General features: G+C 39.4%; 1 protein-coding gene across 1 annotated transcript; it reads left to right on the top strand.

Moving 5' to 3' along the window:
* Window positions 1–4,414: 4,414 nt before the first annotated feature.
* Window positions 4,415–17,126, top strand: DBX2 (developing brain homeobox 2). Its single transcript, XM_075598937.1, has 4 exons — window positions 4,415–4,788; window positions 8,232–8,327; window positions 11,236–11,423; window positions 16,106–17,126. Exons 1-4 carry the CDS (start codon window positions 4,458–4,460, stop codon window positions 16,409–16,411), a joined length of 921 nt encoding a protein of 306 aa, XP_075455052.1. The 5' UTR covers window positions 4,415–4,457; the 3' UTR covers window positions 16,412–17,126.
* The last annotated feature ends 1,226 nt before the right edge of the window (window positions 17,127–18,352 follow it).

The following is an 18,352-nucleotide window of genomic DNA, read 5'->3' as shown; positions in this document are numbered from 1 at the left end:
CATGAGTTAACATGGTATCCTCAAAGTTAATTATATGCAAAAAAAACCCATCTCATTTGCATAGGCATAACGTGACATTATTGTAGTATAACGTTGCATTATCTTCCAATAACGTGACGTTATGCCAGTGTTTACGTTACTCCTATCCAGAGTTTCAGATCTTAAAGCAGGGCTTTTGCAGAAGGGCATAGAGAGAGGAGAATAACCCTATGTTATTTAAATTATGCCTAACTGTGGCAGATACAGCAAAGGCCCTATTTCAGTGTCTAGATGGTAGTAATGCCAAGTTGACCAATAACTGACTGTAAATAAAGTAGTGTTTAGTCCCCACATTAATCTTAGCCAGCTATAGTGGATACACAATAGTATGACAACGCCACATTTGCACATTAGTTGCATGTCATTAGCACAAACGTTATAGTTAACGCTACACTCTTTGCAGGAGACAACACAGTTTAACATATGATATTGTCCTTTAAAGATACACTGTTAGTCATAACGTGAAGTCAAGTAAGATTAATGCCATATTAAGTGACGTCATGGAAATTTGTAGATCTGAACAGGAGCCTCTGGCAGGGCTAAGAAAATACACACAGTAAGCGCCCGGTGCAACCAAGAGACATGTCTTTTGGACCTGTAAGCTTTGATGGACATCGCTCTTTTACCCACCACAACCTGATTGTGTCCATTAAAAATAAAAATAAAATGCCACTCGGATCACTGATTTGTGATGTCTTTCCTAGAATTGAAAGTTTCAAGGACATTGCAGTTTATTGAGATTCATCCCTGATTTCTCTACTGGTCAGTTCAGCACCAACCCAACTGATTCCTTCCTTTATTCTTCACTAAATGAGCTATGTACAGTATGTATTAGAGCAGGGGTGCTCGACTCCAGTCCTCCAGTCCCCCAACATGTCAGGTGTTCAGGATATTCCAGCTTCAGCACAGGGGGTTCAATCAGAGGCTCAGTTGGAGACTGAGCCTCTGATTGAGCCATACTTGCTGAAGCAGGGACTGACTGGGCCACCTGTGCTGAAGCAGGGGTATCCTGAAAACCTGACCTGTGGGAGGGACTTGAGGACTGGAGTTGAGCACCCCTGTGTTGGCGGCATTTTGACCCTGTTGTTTGTGTCCATGCATCACACTATTGTGCTTTTTTTTTTTTTTTACATTTTCTTTGCCTGTTATCTATTTGGAGAATGTTTACATAGAGCAATTGAGGGAGTTACAGAATGCATATATTATACTGAATTTCATAACATTTTGTGTGTAGGGCTAAAACACAATCAACAATGCATTTCATGTCATCACAGGTGTTTTTACAGAAGCAGCACTTAAGAGGATGACAGGTTTGTGCAGGGTGCAGACAGCTTTCCCGGGGCCTAGGACTAGAGTTTCCACTGGGCCCCCTCCCCCTGAGTGTTGGTGGCCTTGCGAGGCCCTCCACCCCCTATCTCTCACACACCCACCCTTTCTTACACCCCTACCTCTCATGCTCTCCCCCCCACCTCTCTCACTCCTTAAACTCCCACCTCTTTTTCAGGTGTAAGGGGGGAGAGAGAGAGAGGTAGGGGAGAAATTGAGGACCCTTACACCCCACCTCTCTCTCCCCTTTACACTGCACCTATCTCTCTCTCTCTTCCCATACAACCCCATCTCTCCATCCAATTACACCTCCACCTATCTATCCCTCCATTACACCCACCTCTTTTTTTTCTCTCCCTCCCTTACACACCCACCTCTTTTTTTTCTCTCCCTCCCTTACACCCCCACCTCTCTCTCTCCTTCACACCCCACCTTTCTTTCTCCTTCACACCCCACCTCTCTCCCCTTACTCAACCCCCCTCCCCTTTACACTCAAAACCCCCCTACCTCTTACATTCAATCCCCCCTCCCCATACACTATAACTGCCACAATATAAACAATAACCCCCCCAATAAACTCAATAAACCCCCCAATACACTCAATAAACCCCCTCCCCAATAATAAAACCAATACCAATAAATACCAATAAAACCAATACCCCCCAATTCACAAATAACCCAGCCAATACACACAAGAACCTCCTCAATACACACAATAACCTCCCCCCTCCAATACACTCAATAACTGACCTATAGATACAATAACCCCCCCCCCCCCAATACACTCCTCTTAGGCTAGTTACATAGTGCAGGCGCGTGCACACGACAGAGCGCATGGCATTTCGCACGCCTGTCACCTGAGCGATCTGTGGACTTCAGATCGCTCGCGACAGGGAGGCGTGGCGGACGCGTCAACAGGCTGGTTCACCCTCATTGGGAAGAACAAGAAACAGAACGGCGGTGCACAGCCGAAGAAAACTCCACCAGGCAAGGTAATGGCAGTAAAACTTCTATATATTGGCACAAAATGATTAAAAACACTCTAACGCGTTTCGCGCAGGAGGTGCTTTATCAAAGAGACTGGTTCGCCCTCATTGGCTGAACTGCTCACGTGACACGGCCATCACGTGAAAAAACAAAAAAGTTTGTCGGCTCAAAATTCAGCCATGCGGTCGCTATAAATGGCGCGCACTATGGCCGTTGCCATAGAGCTTCTGCATTTTGTTTGTACCGCGTGTGCGCCATCGCTCGCACTATGGACACGGCCTTACCTTGGGAGCAGGTCTCTGGCAACACACCATTCACGCGGGCGGATGCAAAACTTGGGCTCGACTTCCAGGTGTTGTTTTTGCAGTTTTTGCCTTATTTCCAGTTTCAGACTTAAATTGATAGGAATATATATATAGTTTATTTCCACATATTAAAATATAATATGGCGTAATAAAATATACTGTGGGGGAATACTGATTTAGTTGTTCCTTGCTAAGAGAAACCTAAAGCTAGGAGTGAAGAATTTCATCCTATTATTGACAGGTATTTGTCTCAAAACAGATAGAAATCCAAATAGTCCATGTTAATATAGAAAAGTAGTAAAGCACATAAGGTCTATTGCAGCAGTATTACAATTCTGCTACAGAATTGACTTTGTCCCCAGTTTTGCATTTCTTTAAACCAACTGAAAACAACACATTTAGTCTTTTCGTTTATCCGCATTAACAAATCTGTTTTGGTTAGAAAGTGGAATTAAAATTCACAGGACTCATTCACAGCTAGACTAAATTCTTGCTCTGGTAAACAAGTACTGTAATTGGCATGCATCATATGAGTCAATAACAGTCAATAACAGTTACAAAACTCATTGTGCATTGTTGAACAAACTAGCATAGCTGTACTGTAGGTAAGATTTTTAAATGCTAATATTTGTAAATAGCTTGATATATATCTAATTTTCCTTTCATATAATTGTAATCATTGTATAATAAATTACTTTAACCGTACAACACAGAATTATATTAATTAAATTACATTTTGTTTCTATTTATTTAAAATAAAATGCCATGCATTTGAATAGTAAATATACAGTATGTTGATGTTTTAGCACGTTCACTTCTCTTTCTATTAATCATTTTATTATTACATGATTATAGTGTACTACAAAAACTTTTAGCAAGCCCCTTCAAAATCTAGATACCACCAGGACATGACAACTGCCAGAAACGTGCAAGCCAAAAGAAGTGTGTAGTCTGACATTCTGTAGATGGATAAGGCAAACTTGTATCAAAATAAACCTTTTCATATGACTCGAACAAAGGGCAAAGAGAAATGTCAATAATGAGCTGGTTTGCCTAATTGATTTTGCCATTATGTAAGTATATTATTTATATTGCCAAAATGATACATTCTGTAGCTTTAAGCAACAATGTACAGCATTTCTCCAATATGGTGGAGTTTATGTAAGGCAGATGTTTCTTAAAACTTTTCTATGAGCGACATTCCAGCAGATGCAACTTTGGCCAACTTGCTATTCAGGCTAATACCAGATCATTTATCCTCCACGTCTTTAATCTTCTCCGAAATTGCAAAAAGAACACATATCTACATGAGAAGACTGCTTCAAATATCTCGGTATCTCGAAATTCAACACATCTGCAAGTCTGCTAGAAAAAGGAGTTCTGCAAACAGCCCGGTGTGAAATGATTTGTTATATGCTTGGAAGACCTAGCTGAACTGGATCTCCTCACACTAGAACAACCACATTGTGAAAAATGCAGTCCATAGCCCAATATAGCTTTCTCCTGCATTTAAGTCATGTGCAACAGTTTATTGTTGGCCATGTCATAGCCCACTTGACATAATGAATGAGCTGGACACACCTTCCCCCAGAAGAAACACTTGCCTTATCTCAGTAGAGAGCTCATTGAGTTCTCCATAGAGTCCTAAGCAGAATAACCTTTTTTAATACTACCAAGCTAATGTCATCTTCTAGCTTATAATATAAAGAAAAGTAAGAAGCTGCGTTTATGCCTAAAGTATAACGCCTGGAAGCAAGAAGAGTGTCAGAAACGTGAACTCCCCTGTGAACCGTCTTCAGGATGATCCCTGCTGCTCTGTTTCCTCACCCCGTGAGCTGGGACCTCATGGGACCTTCTACTTTTATTGACACCCCGGCACCTCCTGGATATGGAACTTTAGGGAGAAGTTTTTTGATAGATGATCTGTTGAGGGATGGTGGAGACCCTCAGGCTAGGAAGTGCCTTCCTGCTGCGTGCAGCACTGTGCCAGTCACACTGTGTCCTTCAGCGGAACAAATCAGCCCCTCGGGAGGTCCATATCCTACAACATGGGCTTTTCACCTTGTTAACCCGTCAGACAGGCTGCCAGCTCCATATTCACGCACACCAGGCGTGTTCCTTCCTCCCACAGGTATGTCTTACCAGGCGCAGATACAGTCCTGTAACACATCATCTCATTATTTATATTACACAAATTGGACCCCTTGACTGCCGGACAGGCCAGCAACACATTACAGAGCAAGGGGGCGAGGGAGCAATTATAGTGAGAAGTGAAGTATAGGGAAGTGAGAGATCAATATCACATAATTCATGTTATGTATGTGATCTGATAATTTCTCTGCAATTTCTCTTTAGGAAACTACCCACTGTAATTACAGATTAGTATAATTACAGGCATGCACCTACAGTATGTGTTTATCTTTGCTTAGAAAAGCAAGGTATCATTTCCTTATGTACAGAATGAGATATTGCTTGCTCAGGTAATGCGTTGGTTGTATATAGAGTTACATTTGTACAGTATGTGGAAATGTTTAACTTGATTTACAAATGGGAACACATGGTGTGTGCCCCTGCGTGTACTGTATGCAGGATGTTGACAAATGCAAGTGATTTTGTATTATACTGTATGTACAGTATCACACTGTTATCACAGTACAAAAAAAAGATTTATTTTTGTATTTGTATAGCGCCATCAATATACATAATGATTCACAGGGCCAACATGGGGTTTAATAAATAATGGGAACAAGTGCTTCAAACACAAAAGAAAACATTAGGAAAATGTTTATTTAATTATTAAATATAGATTATATTTTTTTGGACTTAAAAAACAACGAATTAAATCCTCTCCGTGTTTCTTTAATCAGTGTAATTTATTTTTCACTTGAAGGGAATCTCAATTTTGGCACAGTCCGCAAACCAAGGTAACGCTCTATAAAGTATGCTTAATAGAATAATATTACTTTATTTCATTGTTGACTGGCCAATCTGAGGAATCAGGTAAAAGTATCAGCTGGCGAATACATCTCTTTCCAAACAATTATTTTATGATTGTAAACATAAAGCAACATAAATCTCAAAACTGCAATAAAAAATGTCAGTGGCTTCTAATTTATACACATTTAATTCATTTGGGACTATTATAGTCTGACAGTGTAATAGCAAAAAAAAAAAAAAACACATTTTCCTTTCTCTCAGTAGGGAACATATACATGTGCCTTGTTGTCTTATTAAGACTATTGGCTAATTCTCAGAATATTGGAAAGACACACACTGTTGACTGGCTGTAGTATGAAAGCATTGGCCTTTCATGTGGTTGACTTAAGTTCAAAACCTTTGCACAGCTCCTTGTTTTTTTTGAAAAATATGTTTTCTTCTATTGCCTCCAATACCTAAAATGAAGCTGTAATGTGTTTTTGGGACAGCGATGAGATATGATGTCATGTTTATCTGCATAATCAGTCCTTTACATTTTTCTTTACAGAATCTGTTGCCAACTAGCACTTGTCACATGAAAAAAACCCACTTAGTGTTTGGCTTCCATAGAAAAATCAGTTAGTAGAAATTAAAACAATAGGGAACTTTACAACTGTATGTAATAATATCATGCTATGTGCCATCATATTTAATTTAAAGAACTGATACATTATCAATTGTTGTGATTTATGTGGACTGACTTTATATGCAGCATATATACAGTATTTGTAAAAAGGGATGTTTGTTCCACCTAATAGTTTTATATTACCTGTTTGTATTTGTTTATAAGTATGCTAATTACAAATATATATTTGATTAAATTCAGTGAATATTGTGTAGTTTGGCTTAGTAGAAATGTTCATTTTAGGTTTTTATAGAATACAATCTAAATAGAAATTGGATGCATGGTAAAGCATAGGGAGTTCAATCTGATTCAATGAATAAAGGATAGTGTTCCACTCATGATCAGTTTCATAAAGGACTTTCAACCTCTGTATATGCTATGAATTAAACATCACTGATTTAACATTTTATTAAATTAAAAAATATTAACAAACAGAGTATGATGATATATAGTTACAAACAGTACAAAAACAAGAATGAACAAATGGTTAAGTTAAAATATTTTATTTATATTGATCCAGCTGTGAAGTTACTAAAGTTATTGCCATAGGTGTCAAAATAAAAATAGACTTTGCTCATATTGCTATTTTAAAATCTGATTTTAATATTTTTTATAAACACCCAGTTTGACACCCAGATAAAGAAATCACATCACTAGTTTGTAGTCTGGTATTTCCAAATGTAATATACGGGTGACATACAGTAAATTGTAGTTTTTACATATAAGTTGAATTCACACTTTATTGTAATTTTTACACTGAAAACATTGCTGTCCTATCACCTAACCTTCCTATCACATACTGTATGTTATTGGGATTACCAGCATTGAGGACCAGTAATCATTGAAACACTGTGATAGCACCATTGAAAGTGCATTGAAACACTGTGCTAGTGAATTCTAATACAGCCGTTTTGTGACAACTACAGTACATGTAGTCGTACAGTATGGCTGGCCAAACTGAACCAATGGCAGCAATATTCTTAGTACAGTAGGTTAAAGCAGAAAAACTGCCCATTTCCCTATTGTTTTTTGTTTACAGAATTTGAACCTGGGGGTCCTCTGCACTATTTTTAGCTCCTCGGACCAACGGTTCCTGAGAAACTTACCCATTTATTTGCCAATGTAGTTAGCATGAGACACCATCTCAATTTACAAAAGCAATTGGAAATGGCCTCTAAACCCAAGCTACCCCTTTCAATGTAATTAAATACAACCACTTTCACCAGATAGATCTTCATAGGCATTTTATATGACTTCTATTTACCAAAACAAGCTAAATATCTATGGTGCCAAATTTGCTACTTCTATTTAGCATATGTTTATGTGTCTACAACTCTACACAATTCCTATTTATTATGTCTACATGTCAAAAAAGGGTATTAAGAGTGTATACTTATAAAATAGTAATAGCATATAAAATGCCAATACTTTAGCACTAGCCATAAAACAGCACACGCAAACAGTATTGTAATAATGACTTGATTTTCACTTGTTTATGGGTTTGCTCACGGCAGTCGATTGAGGGCAAACTCGAAGCTAAACAATATGCCACAATAGCAACCAGCGCTCATAAATCACTAATTGACTCTTGCAATGCATCTCAATATATTTCATATTGGAGCCAACATATTACATATATACATGTGCATAACACAATATAAAACATGAAGGAACAGAGAATGTTTCTCTGAAGACATATATACAAAGCATGTTGAAATAAAAATATGGCCCAACAAAAGAAATTAATTCGAAGCATGGTTCTCCAATAAGATCTAGTAACATCTATTATAAGTAGTAAAAAGAATTGCTGATTTTAAAACATTTGCTTAGGAAGAATATTAATTATTACAGAATTAAATAATGACTGGATGATTCTCATCAGGGCTTTGTACACATTGTGTTCACTTTTTGAATGACATGACACTGATAGTGCTGGGTAATTAATTAGATGAATGTTTTGGTTCTTTTCGCAGCTCTTTCGAAGTACTTCTTTCTGCAAGCCCTGCCATTCTACTCTGCTTGCTGTGGTGGGTCCTGTCAGCACCCTGCATCCCCCACTGCTTTTCCAAGTAAGTCTTTATGCTTCATCAGTAATGCTTCAGTTATTCTGAAAACCGAAGCAGCAGGATTTAATGGGTCCGAGAAAACTAATTGGTGATGCAATGGCAAGTAGCTAATTCCTAAGAAAAATCACAGCAGTCCCATTCAGTGGCCCTTCCGAAGATTTATCTGACTTAAGTGCACTGAACAATTGAAAATGTCCCCAATGGAAACTGAACCAGCCAGACGAGAGGCTAATAGCTTCCCTGTTACCACACATTTTAAAGAATATGCGTAGCCGTGTTACTATTTATTATTGATTAAAGGCTTAATATGGTTTTATAATTTCAAAATATTCACATGCATAATAAGGTAAATGAATAGACTTCCTTAATTTGAATAGCATAGTTATTTCCCATTGTAAAATCAAAACTAGAGTAATTCAGCTGTGATATTTATATGTGAGGCCCAAGTGAGCTCCAAGAAGCCAGGAATGAATAAGCACTGAAAGGACAATTCATAAAGAAAAAGGAAAATGTAGTCTCTTTGCTGCAACTGTATATTAAGTAAAAATTACATTTTATTTAACTAGGGCTAAAAGTGTTAACAATGATTTAAGATATTTTACATGTAACTGCCAGAGTATTAAGAGTAACATTTGGCTAAAGTTACTTCCGCAACACAAAATGCAGAATCTGAGTAAAGATTATTCCATCAAGTTGATAAACCCCAAAGCTGAGTGAGAACATTACCCACTGAGGGGTAGAGGGGTTTTCTGAAAATCCACAAAAAAACTGTTGCTAAAGTGAATGATTCCTGACAACGGAGGCAGTAAATACTGGCAGTTTAATGAGCTGCAAGCTTATAAGCGTCCCTTGAGGGGGCTGACACTTTCCCACAGAGCGTTTTACATGGCCTAGGCTGCATTAGAATGGATGACAGGACCATGACCAATCACCACTTTCACTTTACTCATCCACACGCGACTTCGCCACAATTTTCCACTGTGCAGATGAACTTTAGGAACCATTTCACACTGAAAAGGCAATGGCAAGGGTCACTTGCCCTTTTGTATGGTCATAAAGCAGAGATCTATAATGCAGCCTTTTCTCCTGTCTCACATTCCAATGGCATTTCTGCACACCATTTAAAACACTTGACTGAAAAATAAAGCAGTGAATGAAAGTGACGTTTATAGACTCTTTCAAGCTCATCTTCCCCTCTAACCTCTTCTACCTGAAAAGGGATTAAGCGCATAAGATGAGTATATAGAGAAGCTGGTTGAATACATAGGTCACATTATCAACTGCTAGGATTGTTTATTAACCCAGACTGCTACATTATTTTGAAAGTGACCTATTAATTGTCCATTTAACAAGGAGGTATTGAATGGCAATGATAAGATGGAAACCGTGACTAAACCTTTTACTCACTCCTTCAAGGTGGTCTTCCACAATGGCAAATCAATATTGTTGTACATATCAAGTAGACATTTATCACTACCCCGGGCAAGAGCAATTTATTCTAATTCTACCTCTCTTCCCAATGATACGAAGGCCTATAGAAGCCTGTGTACTAAGCTTTACAAACTGCTTTTATAGGGCAAACGTGGTGCACACACATCCCACTATAAATTGCTCTTGCGTGCACCTATTTCCTAACTTCTCAATCTGCGCCATCAGCGTCAAAATTGATTTTTTTCCCCAGTTTTTTTGGTGCACTGAAATAGACTGCTAGGTGTATAGATGTTAATGATTTATACTAAAAAAAGAATGTTTCTGTGTGCCAAAAAAGGAGTTCAACTTGGAATAAATCCTAACAAGTCTGTTAATAGTGTTAGCGCAGAATTAAGTTGCTATGCACCAAACAAAGAAATTATTTGACGCAGCACGGGGTTTTCCATTGTATTCGTTAACAAAATGTATTATAGTATAGCTATTGTAAATAATATCACACTAATAATTGATATTTAAGAACACTAGTTCTAAAAAAAAACATACACAATTCTGTTTCAATTTATATTGTATCACTCAGGCATTCAACATGATGCAATGCATGACACATATTTTATGACGGGTTGTACTGCTTTTTAGCACTAAAATTGCTGCACAAAAAAAAATGTGAGTATCATCACCAGGTTCAGAGTACTTATGATCTCTACACAAAAACGACTAGAATTTCACCAGACACATCACAGCAATAGTATTTCTTTTATGCATCTGGTGTTCTGTGCTTCGGAATTGGATCATTCTTATCAGCTTGGATACTTGTGCCCAGATACACCTAAGGGTGCTCAGCTGTAGCACGCCTCAGCTCACATTTATATGAATGGGAGTAAAGGCGTGCTAAAGCTTGGCACCCTTTTGTGGATTTGGGTCTTAAACCGCTCTCTATCTATAATACAAATGGTACATCATTTATAGGTTGGTGGAACCATTTTATTGGATGAACATAAAATAATGCATGCGTGCAGTTAGGCCTGTGCCAGGTGCGGGTAACTCCAGTCCTCAAGGACCACCAACAGGTCAGGTTTTCAGGATATCCCTGCTTCAGCACAGGTGACTCATTCAGTGGTTCAGTCTTCGAGTGCACCACCTGTGCTGAAGCAGGGATATCTTGAAAACCTGACCTGTTGGTGGCACTTGAGGACTGGAATTGCCCGCCCCTGGCCTATGCTATTGAATGTGAGACTGCATACAATCTCTTCCTCAGATGTCAGCACCAAATCTGAGATAGATACCATTAGCTGTCTCAAGTATAAAGATGTGTGCATTATTTTTCTCATGTTAGTTCACAAAATTGTGATGGTTACTGCAATATTTGAACATGCATCCTTTATATAGAAACTGTGACTGCCACACAGAAATTATAATCTATCAAATATTGTATGCAAGTCTATTATAAAGCAATGTTTAATACATGTTTTTTTTTCTGTAGAAAATGAAACTGAGCTGCCTCTGTTGACGCAAGTTTCAAACTCCAAGGCTCGGCGTGTTATATTAAGAAGGGCTGTCTTTTCTGAGGACCAGAGGAAAGCGCTGGAGAAGATGTTCCAGAAGCAAAAGTACATCAGCAAAGCAGACAGGAAGAGGCTCGCAGTTAACCTGGCACTAAAGGAGTCACAGGTACACCAAGGCAGAAATGAACCAATATGGGGCCTATGTAGGGTTTGCCAGGGGGCTTCTCCAAAAATACTGGACACAATGGTGAAAGATGCGATGGGCTCGAGACACACACACACACACACACACACACACACACACACACACACACACACACACACACACACACACACACACACACACACACACACACACACACACACACACACACACACACACACACACTCTCCTATCAACTTTCTCCGCTCCATGCTGTTTCCTTCTCTCCTTTGCCCCACCCCATGGCACCTAAAACCTACTGATGGGCTGCATTACCCAACTGCAGCCAAACAGGATGGAGGAAGCTGCCCAGCCCCCTATTAACAGCCCTGCCCTCTCCCTGCTTGGGGAAATCCCGTGCCCTCCAAAGCCGGTCAGGTCGCTATGTCCAGAGAGGTGATACCAGACACACACATGTCCGGTATTACCTCAATTTTTTTTACTGGACAGAGCGTCCAAACACAGGAGAGTCTGGTTCCATACTGGACACCTGGCAACCCTAGGCCTATTTACTAAGTGTCGCATACATGTTTTTTCTTTATAGCAAACTTGGCATGTCAAACACGTTTGTGTGTGCGCTTATGTATTGACCTCATATGTATGCAACTGCGGCAAAAATGATTTTTTTAAACATTTATTTTGTTGCACAGAAATGGACTGCGCTAGGCTCACATATGTTAATGGTATGTGCTAAAAAATGATGTTTCTGTGCGCGACAAAATGAGAAAGTGCATTACAATTGGCTGCCAAGTTCGAATTAACGTAAACCCTACAAAGATTGTTGATAGTGTTAGTGCAGTATTAGGTGGATATGTATCAATCCATAAATATTTGACTCAGCACGGATGTTTAATTACGTAAGTTACATTTTTTTATTACTTTCACAGTATGGGTGTTACAGTAATAATGTATATTTACTAATACTTATTATAAATGAAAAAAATACACATCATTCTGTTTTAATTAAAATTGTATAAATCAGCGTGAGGGATGCGCCAAAAAAGGATTTCAAATAACAAATGATTCATGATATGTACGATGTCCTCATACATACAATGCATTTTCTGGAGGTTTGTATTACTTTAGAGCACTGACATTTTTAACAACCCAACTTTGAAAAAAAAACATGTTAGTACGTAGGCACGTACATATATCTGCATCACATAGTTTAATAATGATACTTAGAAGAAAAAATATCAGTATTGAACAGCAAAAACTAGTCAAATAATAATAGTGTCAATATTTAAAATTGCAATTAGGTGAGTTTAAAGCAATAGTTATGCACAATGGTCCGTACTTACAAAGTGGTGCTAAACCATAAGACACCTTACAGCCTCTTCACCTTAACGAGCCATAATAGGTGTTCTGTATTAAAGTCTTCCCGTCGCAAATCTGGATCGAAACCAGTGCCAAAGAATTCATCACATTTACCAATGGAAAAACTCAGTTTAATATGTTTAATAGGAGTCCTTTATTTCAATAAATACGGACCTCTGGCTTCCCCACAGTTTTGCAGCTGAGAGATATTAGAAAATAGCCCTTGAGGGGCCTGTGTACTAAGATTATATTTACTATTTTTTTTCTCCATCAAAATGTTGATGCTAAAATGCAATACAAACCTTCCTAAAATCTGTCATGGTGTCATGCAGCTCAATCCCGTTATAACGCGATCCGTTACAACGCGAATCCGCTTATTACGTGATGCAAGCGTGGCTCCCAATTTTCGTATTTATGAATACTTTACAACACGATTGTTGCTATCTTAAATACTTTATTGTACAATGCATACAATTGTACATGATTTCTAATGCGATCCACTTATAGCGCAATGTGACTCTTTGGACCCCAAGCACAGCATTATAAGGCCTTGGTCCCGCTGCGTCCGGTGGCGCGTGTGGCCGCGTGCGCGTGTGCCACCAGCCCCTTACCTGCAATCTGTTGGTCCCCGCTGCCTCCTCCCTCCGTGGCTCACTACGTGCTGTGACGCGTCAGCCGGCCAGCGCTACCAGAAGAAGGTGTTCTGGAGCGTTGACGCGTCACGTGGTGCGCATGTGAGCCAATGAGGAGGTGAGCAGGGGAGCAGGGGAGCAGGGAAGGAGCTTGTAGGGAGGCGGCTTGTTTTTTTTTTTTTTTGCCGGCTCAGTTTAATTCAGGAGGAGGTAGCCTGGCCTCCGGGCTCCTGCACACCGGAGATGGGGAGGGGGTAGGAACGGACGGACCCTCCGTTCAAACCACGCCCCCCAGCCCGCTCAAATCACGCCCCCCACCCGCTCAAACCACGCCCCCCCCTGCTCCGGCTCTGCTCCCTACAGACCGCAGATAGCGGTCTGTGCCTCTCAGCGCGCTGTCTGCATGCAGTGTGGGCGCGCTGTCTGCATGCAGTGTTGGCGCGCTGACTGAGGGAGCGGGGCCTTAGTCTAAGGGGGTTGAGCTGTATATACTAGGGGTGTGCAAACTTTTACCCGTGCGCACCCCTGCCTGCTCTCCTTGGCACCTGACACCCCCCCCCCTGCTCGGCCCTGGCATTAAATGAATCGCGAGGTCATGTGACGTCACATTGCCATGGTAACGTGACGTGACCCCGCGGCATCATTTGATGTCGGGTTACCATGACGACGCGTCGCTGGAAGGGAAGGTGTAAGTGTGTTATAGAGGCCTCGCGCGTTCCCCCGGCATGTAATTTAAATGCCTGGGGGGAGAGCGCGGGACCTGTATAACTGCTGCGCCACCCCCCCCCCTGAAAATCTAGCACACCCCTGGTATATACAGTATGAAGACTCCACACATAATGTGACGTATATACAGTATGAAGACTCCACACAATGTGTTGTTTGAAATCCTTTTTGGCGCATTGCGTCATATTGAATACCTGATTGATACACTTTAAATTAAAGGAGAATTATGTGTATTTCTTTTCTTTATAACTATTGTTAGTAAATAGAAATAATCAGTGTCATATCATTTATAATAGCAATATTGGGAAAATAATATATATTTTTAATTAATATAATAAAACGTTCGTGTTGTGTCTAATACATTTTTGGGTTAATACATAGTAGCTTTATTCTGCACTAACACTATTAACCCTTACAGTACTGGGGGAACCGCCTCTCCAGAGGCCACTGCATGTCCGTCACGTCTGCATCATGCAATCTCTCCATTCAAGTTTACGTCATATATTTGTATTTGACAGTTTATTTAATATATTTTAGCTCATATGTATATAGTGTGTTCTATCATCAAGAAAGGGTTTCAAAGTAGGGCTGACAATGGCACCCCATTTTGCCCTAATAAGATAAGATTTTGACGCACGTTCTACTTTTTTTGGTTCACAGAAACATTATTTTTAAATATATATGATTAACACCCATATGTTAAGCGCAGTCCATTTCTGTGCAAAAAAATAAAATAAATAATTTTTGATGGTGATGGTGCAGATGGAGACATTTAAGGTTAGTACACATTGTAGCCACACACAAGTGTAATTGAAAATAAGTTTTCCCTGAACCAATTTTGCATCAAAAATATGTTTGCGATGCTTAGTACATGGGCCCCAAGGTGTTCTATGGCTTAGAATTGCTTTGTAAATACAGGACGGCCCCAGTCATGTGGCGGGTTCCGTTCTAAGGACCCGCCGTAAAGCGAAAATCGCCGGAAAGCAGAACTGGCGATTTTCGTTATGTGCGCATGCGCAGACCGGCAATGCGCCGTTCTACGCATGCGCAACATCGGCAAAAAAAAAAACAATTCTGGGCATGCGAGACCCCGGACAGGCCCGTTCTGCGTAGACATGGCGGCCCCCTTCTCGGTATCGGCAGATCGCCGAAAAGCGGGGCGCTGAGAAGCTGGGCCTTGCTGTACAGTATATCCCCATCAGGAACTACAGTATGTATCACGGCAAAGTGGTTCAATTCTGGGGTAAAACAAACAGCATCAGATATAATGTATCAGAGAAAAGATCCGATTGATTTCAATGGTATTTTTTTGTTTAATACATATGGTAGAAATCTCTTGTCCCAGAATTGCACAACTTTTGCCTAATACGTAGATGGGGGTCTATAAACAGTACTAAGACAAAAGTGCTGCAATTCTGGGGATTAAACCACTGTGCCACACTGTATCAAAGAGAAAAATCTATTTATTCCAATGGGATTTTTTTCTTTCATATGTATGGTGTCGTTTTTTGCCCCAAAAGGGAACCAAATATGCCTCGATACATAATCGAAATTGGAAATTGACCGTAATGTGTTTAAAAACATCATATTAAAATGTTTTAATTGTAGCTTTCCATCTTATATAATAGCTGCTGACAGATATCGGCAAAACTTGGTGATTGAAAAAAAAGAGCAAAATAATCAGTTTGCTCTGAGTAATACTGAGTTTAATTACTTCAATGTAGCCCATCATTTATAATGATATAATTTTAATTGTTGCACTGGGAGAGGATCTTCGGAACAAAAGATATCTATTCTGCACACAGTTCAGAAACTATCAGTGTAGTTTCACTGCTCCGGCAAATGTATTTATGTATATAGCGCCCTTATCCAGAGTGCTGTACACATTATGGTCAATTTCACAGCGTCCATGGCTAGGGTATGTTATTCTGGTTAGTGTTGTGTAAGGTATTTATTATATTATCTCAACAGGTCAAAATCTGGTTCCAAAACAGAAGGATGAAGTGGCGAAACTCCAAAGAAAAGGAAGTGTTTTCAAATAAGTGTGCACAGGAAGAAGAACTTGCAGAACAGAAGCTCTCAAGAACAGCACCGATCATCCCCATGTGTCCTGCGGAAAAGGAAGGGTCTAACCTACAGCAACTCAACAGGATAAGGGAAAAAATACCAGGCAAAGCTGCAAAAGTATCAGAGCAACTTACATTTGGTTGCATAGGACAATCAGCTGGGAAACTAAGCTTTTATCATAATGTCAGCAAATTGCATTTGCAGACCTGAAAGGACATTGAAGTGTGAACTTGTGGCATCCTGTGTAGTGCTCATCGTAGCACTAAGGGCACACAGTGGCATGGACTGAAAATAAGAGAACTTTTAAAAATGTAAGAGGAATTATTAATTCATAATTAATTTAGCATTTTTCTTAACCAAAACTAACACTGCCAGATTAATAAATAACTTTTTAGAATATGGTATAATTTTACAATGTTAAAGAAGAAAAACACAAAATGTATACCTTTTTGCTTAAAACCCTCCCTTTGTAACGGGACATATTTCCTCAAAGTTATGTGTGCATCTGACTCCTTGTTTCATTCATTTATAAAACAATCTTCAGTACTTCCCGTTAAGAGTCTTGCCATGAATTGGCTTTTGATAACATGTTAATGAGGGGATTCACAAAGTTTCGATATGGGACATGGGTGCTCGATTCAGCGATAAGTGTCATTGACTTGAATGGCAGTTAATGTTGATCAACTTCTGATACCCCTTATCAGAGGTTTGTGAATCCCCCAGTAAGTGTGTTCTGCTAAACCTGAAAATGAATTCACACGCATTATGTTACAAATGTGCAACTCACAGCAGGTTCAAACTTTATTTGAACATATACAGTAGGATAGAAAATATATCACGTGGGCAGTTATTCTTTTGACTTCATGTATCTTGCAATTCTCCCTAATGATAGTGCAGTGAGGATATTGTATAGAGTTTATGTTTTTCCTAAGATGACTGAATTGTTTAGGATGCAATAAGGAACACGAGCCAAAGTAATAAATAATAATACACAAACTAAAATGGGATTTATGTCAGATGTCTTTCATCTTTTATCGTGTTTGTCTCTAATCTTGGCACCAGCTTCTATTCTTAATGATTTTTCATAATTGACAGAATTTCTCACATTTCTGCATGAACAAAACATGCCCTGACATTTTAGTATTTTCATAAGTTTTGAATAGGAACATATAGGGCTCTATTCTATAAAGTACGATAGCACCAGATAGAATAAGGCCCACGTCTTCAATAACAAAAACAATACTAATTGTTTAACAAAAATAAACAACTTTCCACCATGACAAATATTATATTCACATAGAAATTACAAGGTGCTTTTTTCCCCCACTGGAGTAAGTTATTAATCAAATTGTATTGTTTAAATCTCATTGTAGAGGAGATTTGGTGCTTGCTACATACTGACTAAGGCTGAGATTATAGTAGGCGAGGGCATGTGACGTAGCGCATGGCATCACGTGCGCCTATCGCTCGAGCGGTCCCTGCAGTGAGGTCTGAGGCGATGGGGAGGCATGGCGGAGGTGTGGCGGACGCGTCACAAGGCTGGATCGCCCTCATTGGCTGAACCGCTCACGTGACGTGGCCGTAAGCGGCCGCCATGCAAAAAAAACCCAAATTCATTTGTAGCTTGAAAATTCTGCCGCTCGGTCGCTCTGCATTGCACGCACTATGGCCGTCGTCATTGACTTCCAGAGATTTGTTCTCGCGCCGCGCGATGTAATGCACGCTGTCGCAGTTACTATAAATGCAGCCTAACCCTCACTATTTATTAAAGAGACTTTTTGGGGATGTGTATCAAGATGACACAATTTGCTCTATAATACCGTGCATATGAAACTTTGCATTTAGCATCTAACTCTGCTCTAAGGCAGAATATACTTGATCACTGGCAGACTTTAATATGTGACGCATTTCATGAGGTGGTTACAGTATCAAGTTTTTTTTTTAATAGTTTTTTTTAATTGGGTTTACAAGCATTAAACAACAACATTATAACATTACAATACAGAAAAAAAAATAAGAAACACAGAAAAGCATACTTTCACACAAAATTATTTTTGGTATTGCTCATCATTTTTATAATTTCAAAATTCAACACATTAACACAAATAGTAATAATCATAATAATAATAATAATAATAATAAAAAAAAGAT

This window comes from Ascaphus truei, chromosome 5 (assembly GCF_040206685.1).
Source record: "Ascaphus truei isolate aAscTru1 chromosome 5, aAscTru1.hap1, whole genome shotgun sequence".
NCBI classification, from domain to species: domain Eukaryota; kingdom Metazoa; phylum Chordata; class Amphibia; order Anura; family Ascaphidae; genus Ascaphus; species Ascaphus truei.
Note: the sequence above shows the minus strand (reverse complement) of the source record. Positions and strands in the feature narration are given on the sequence as shown.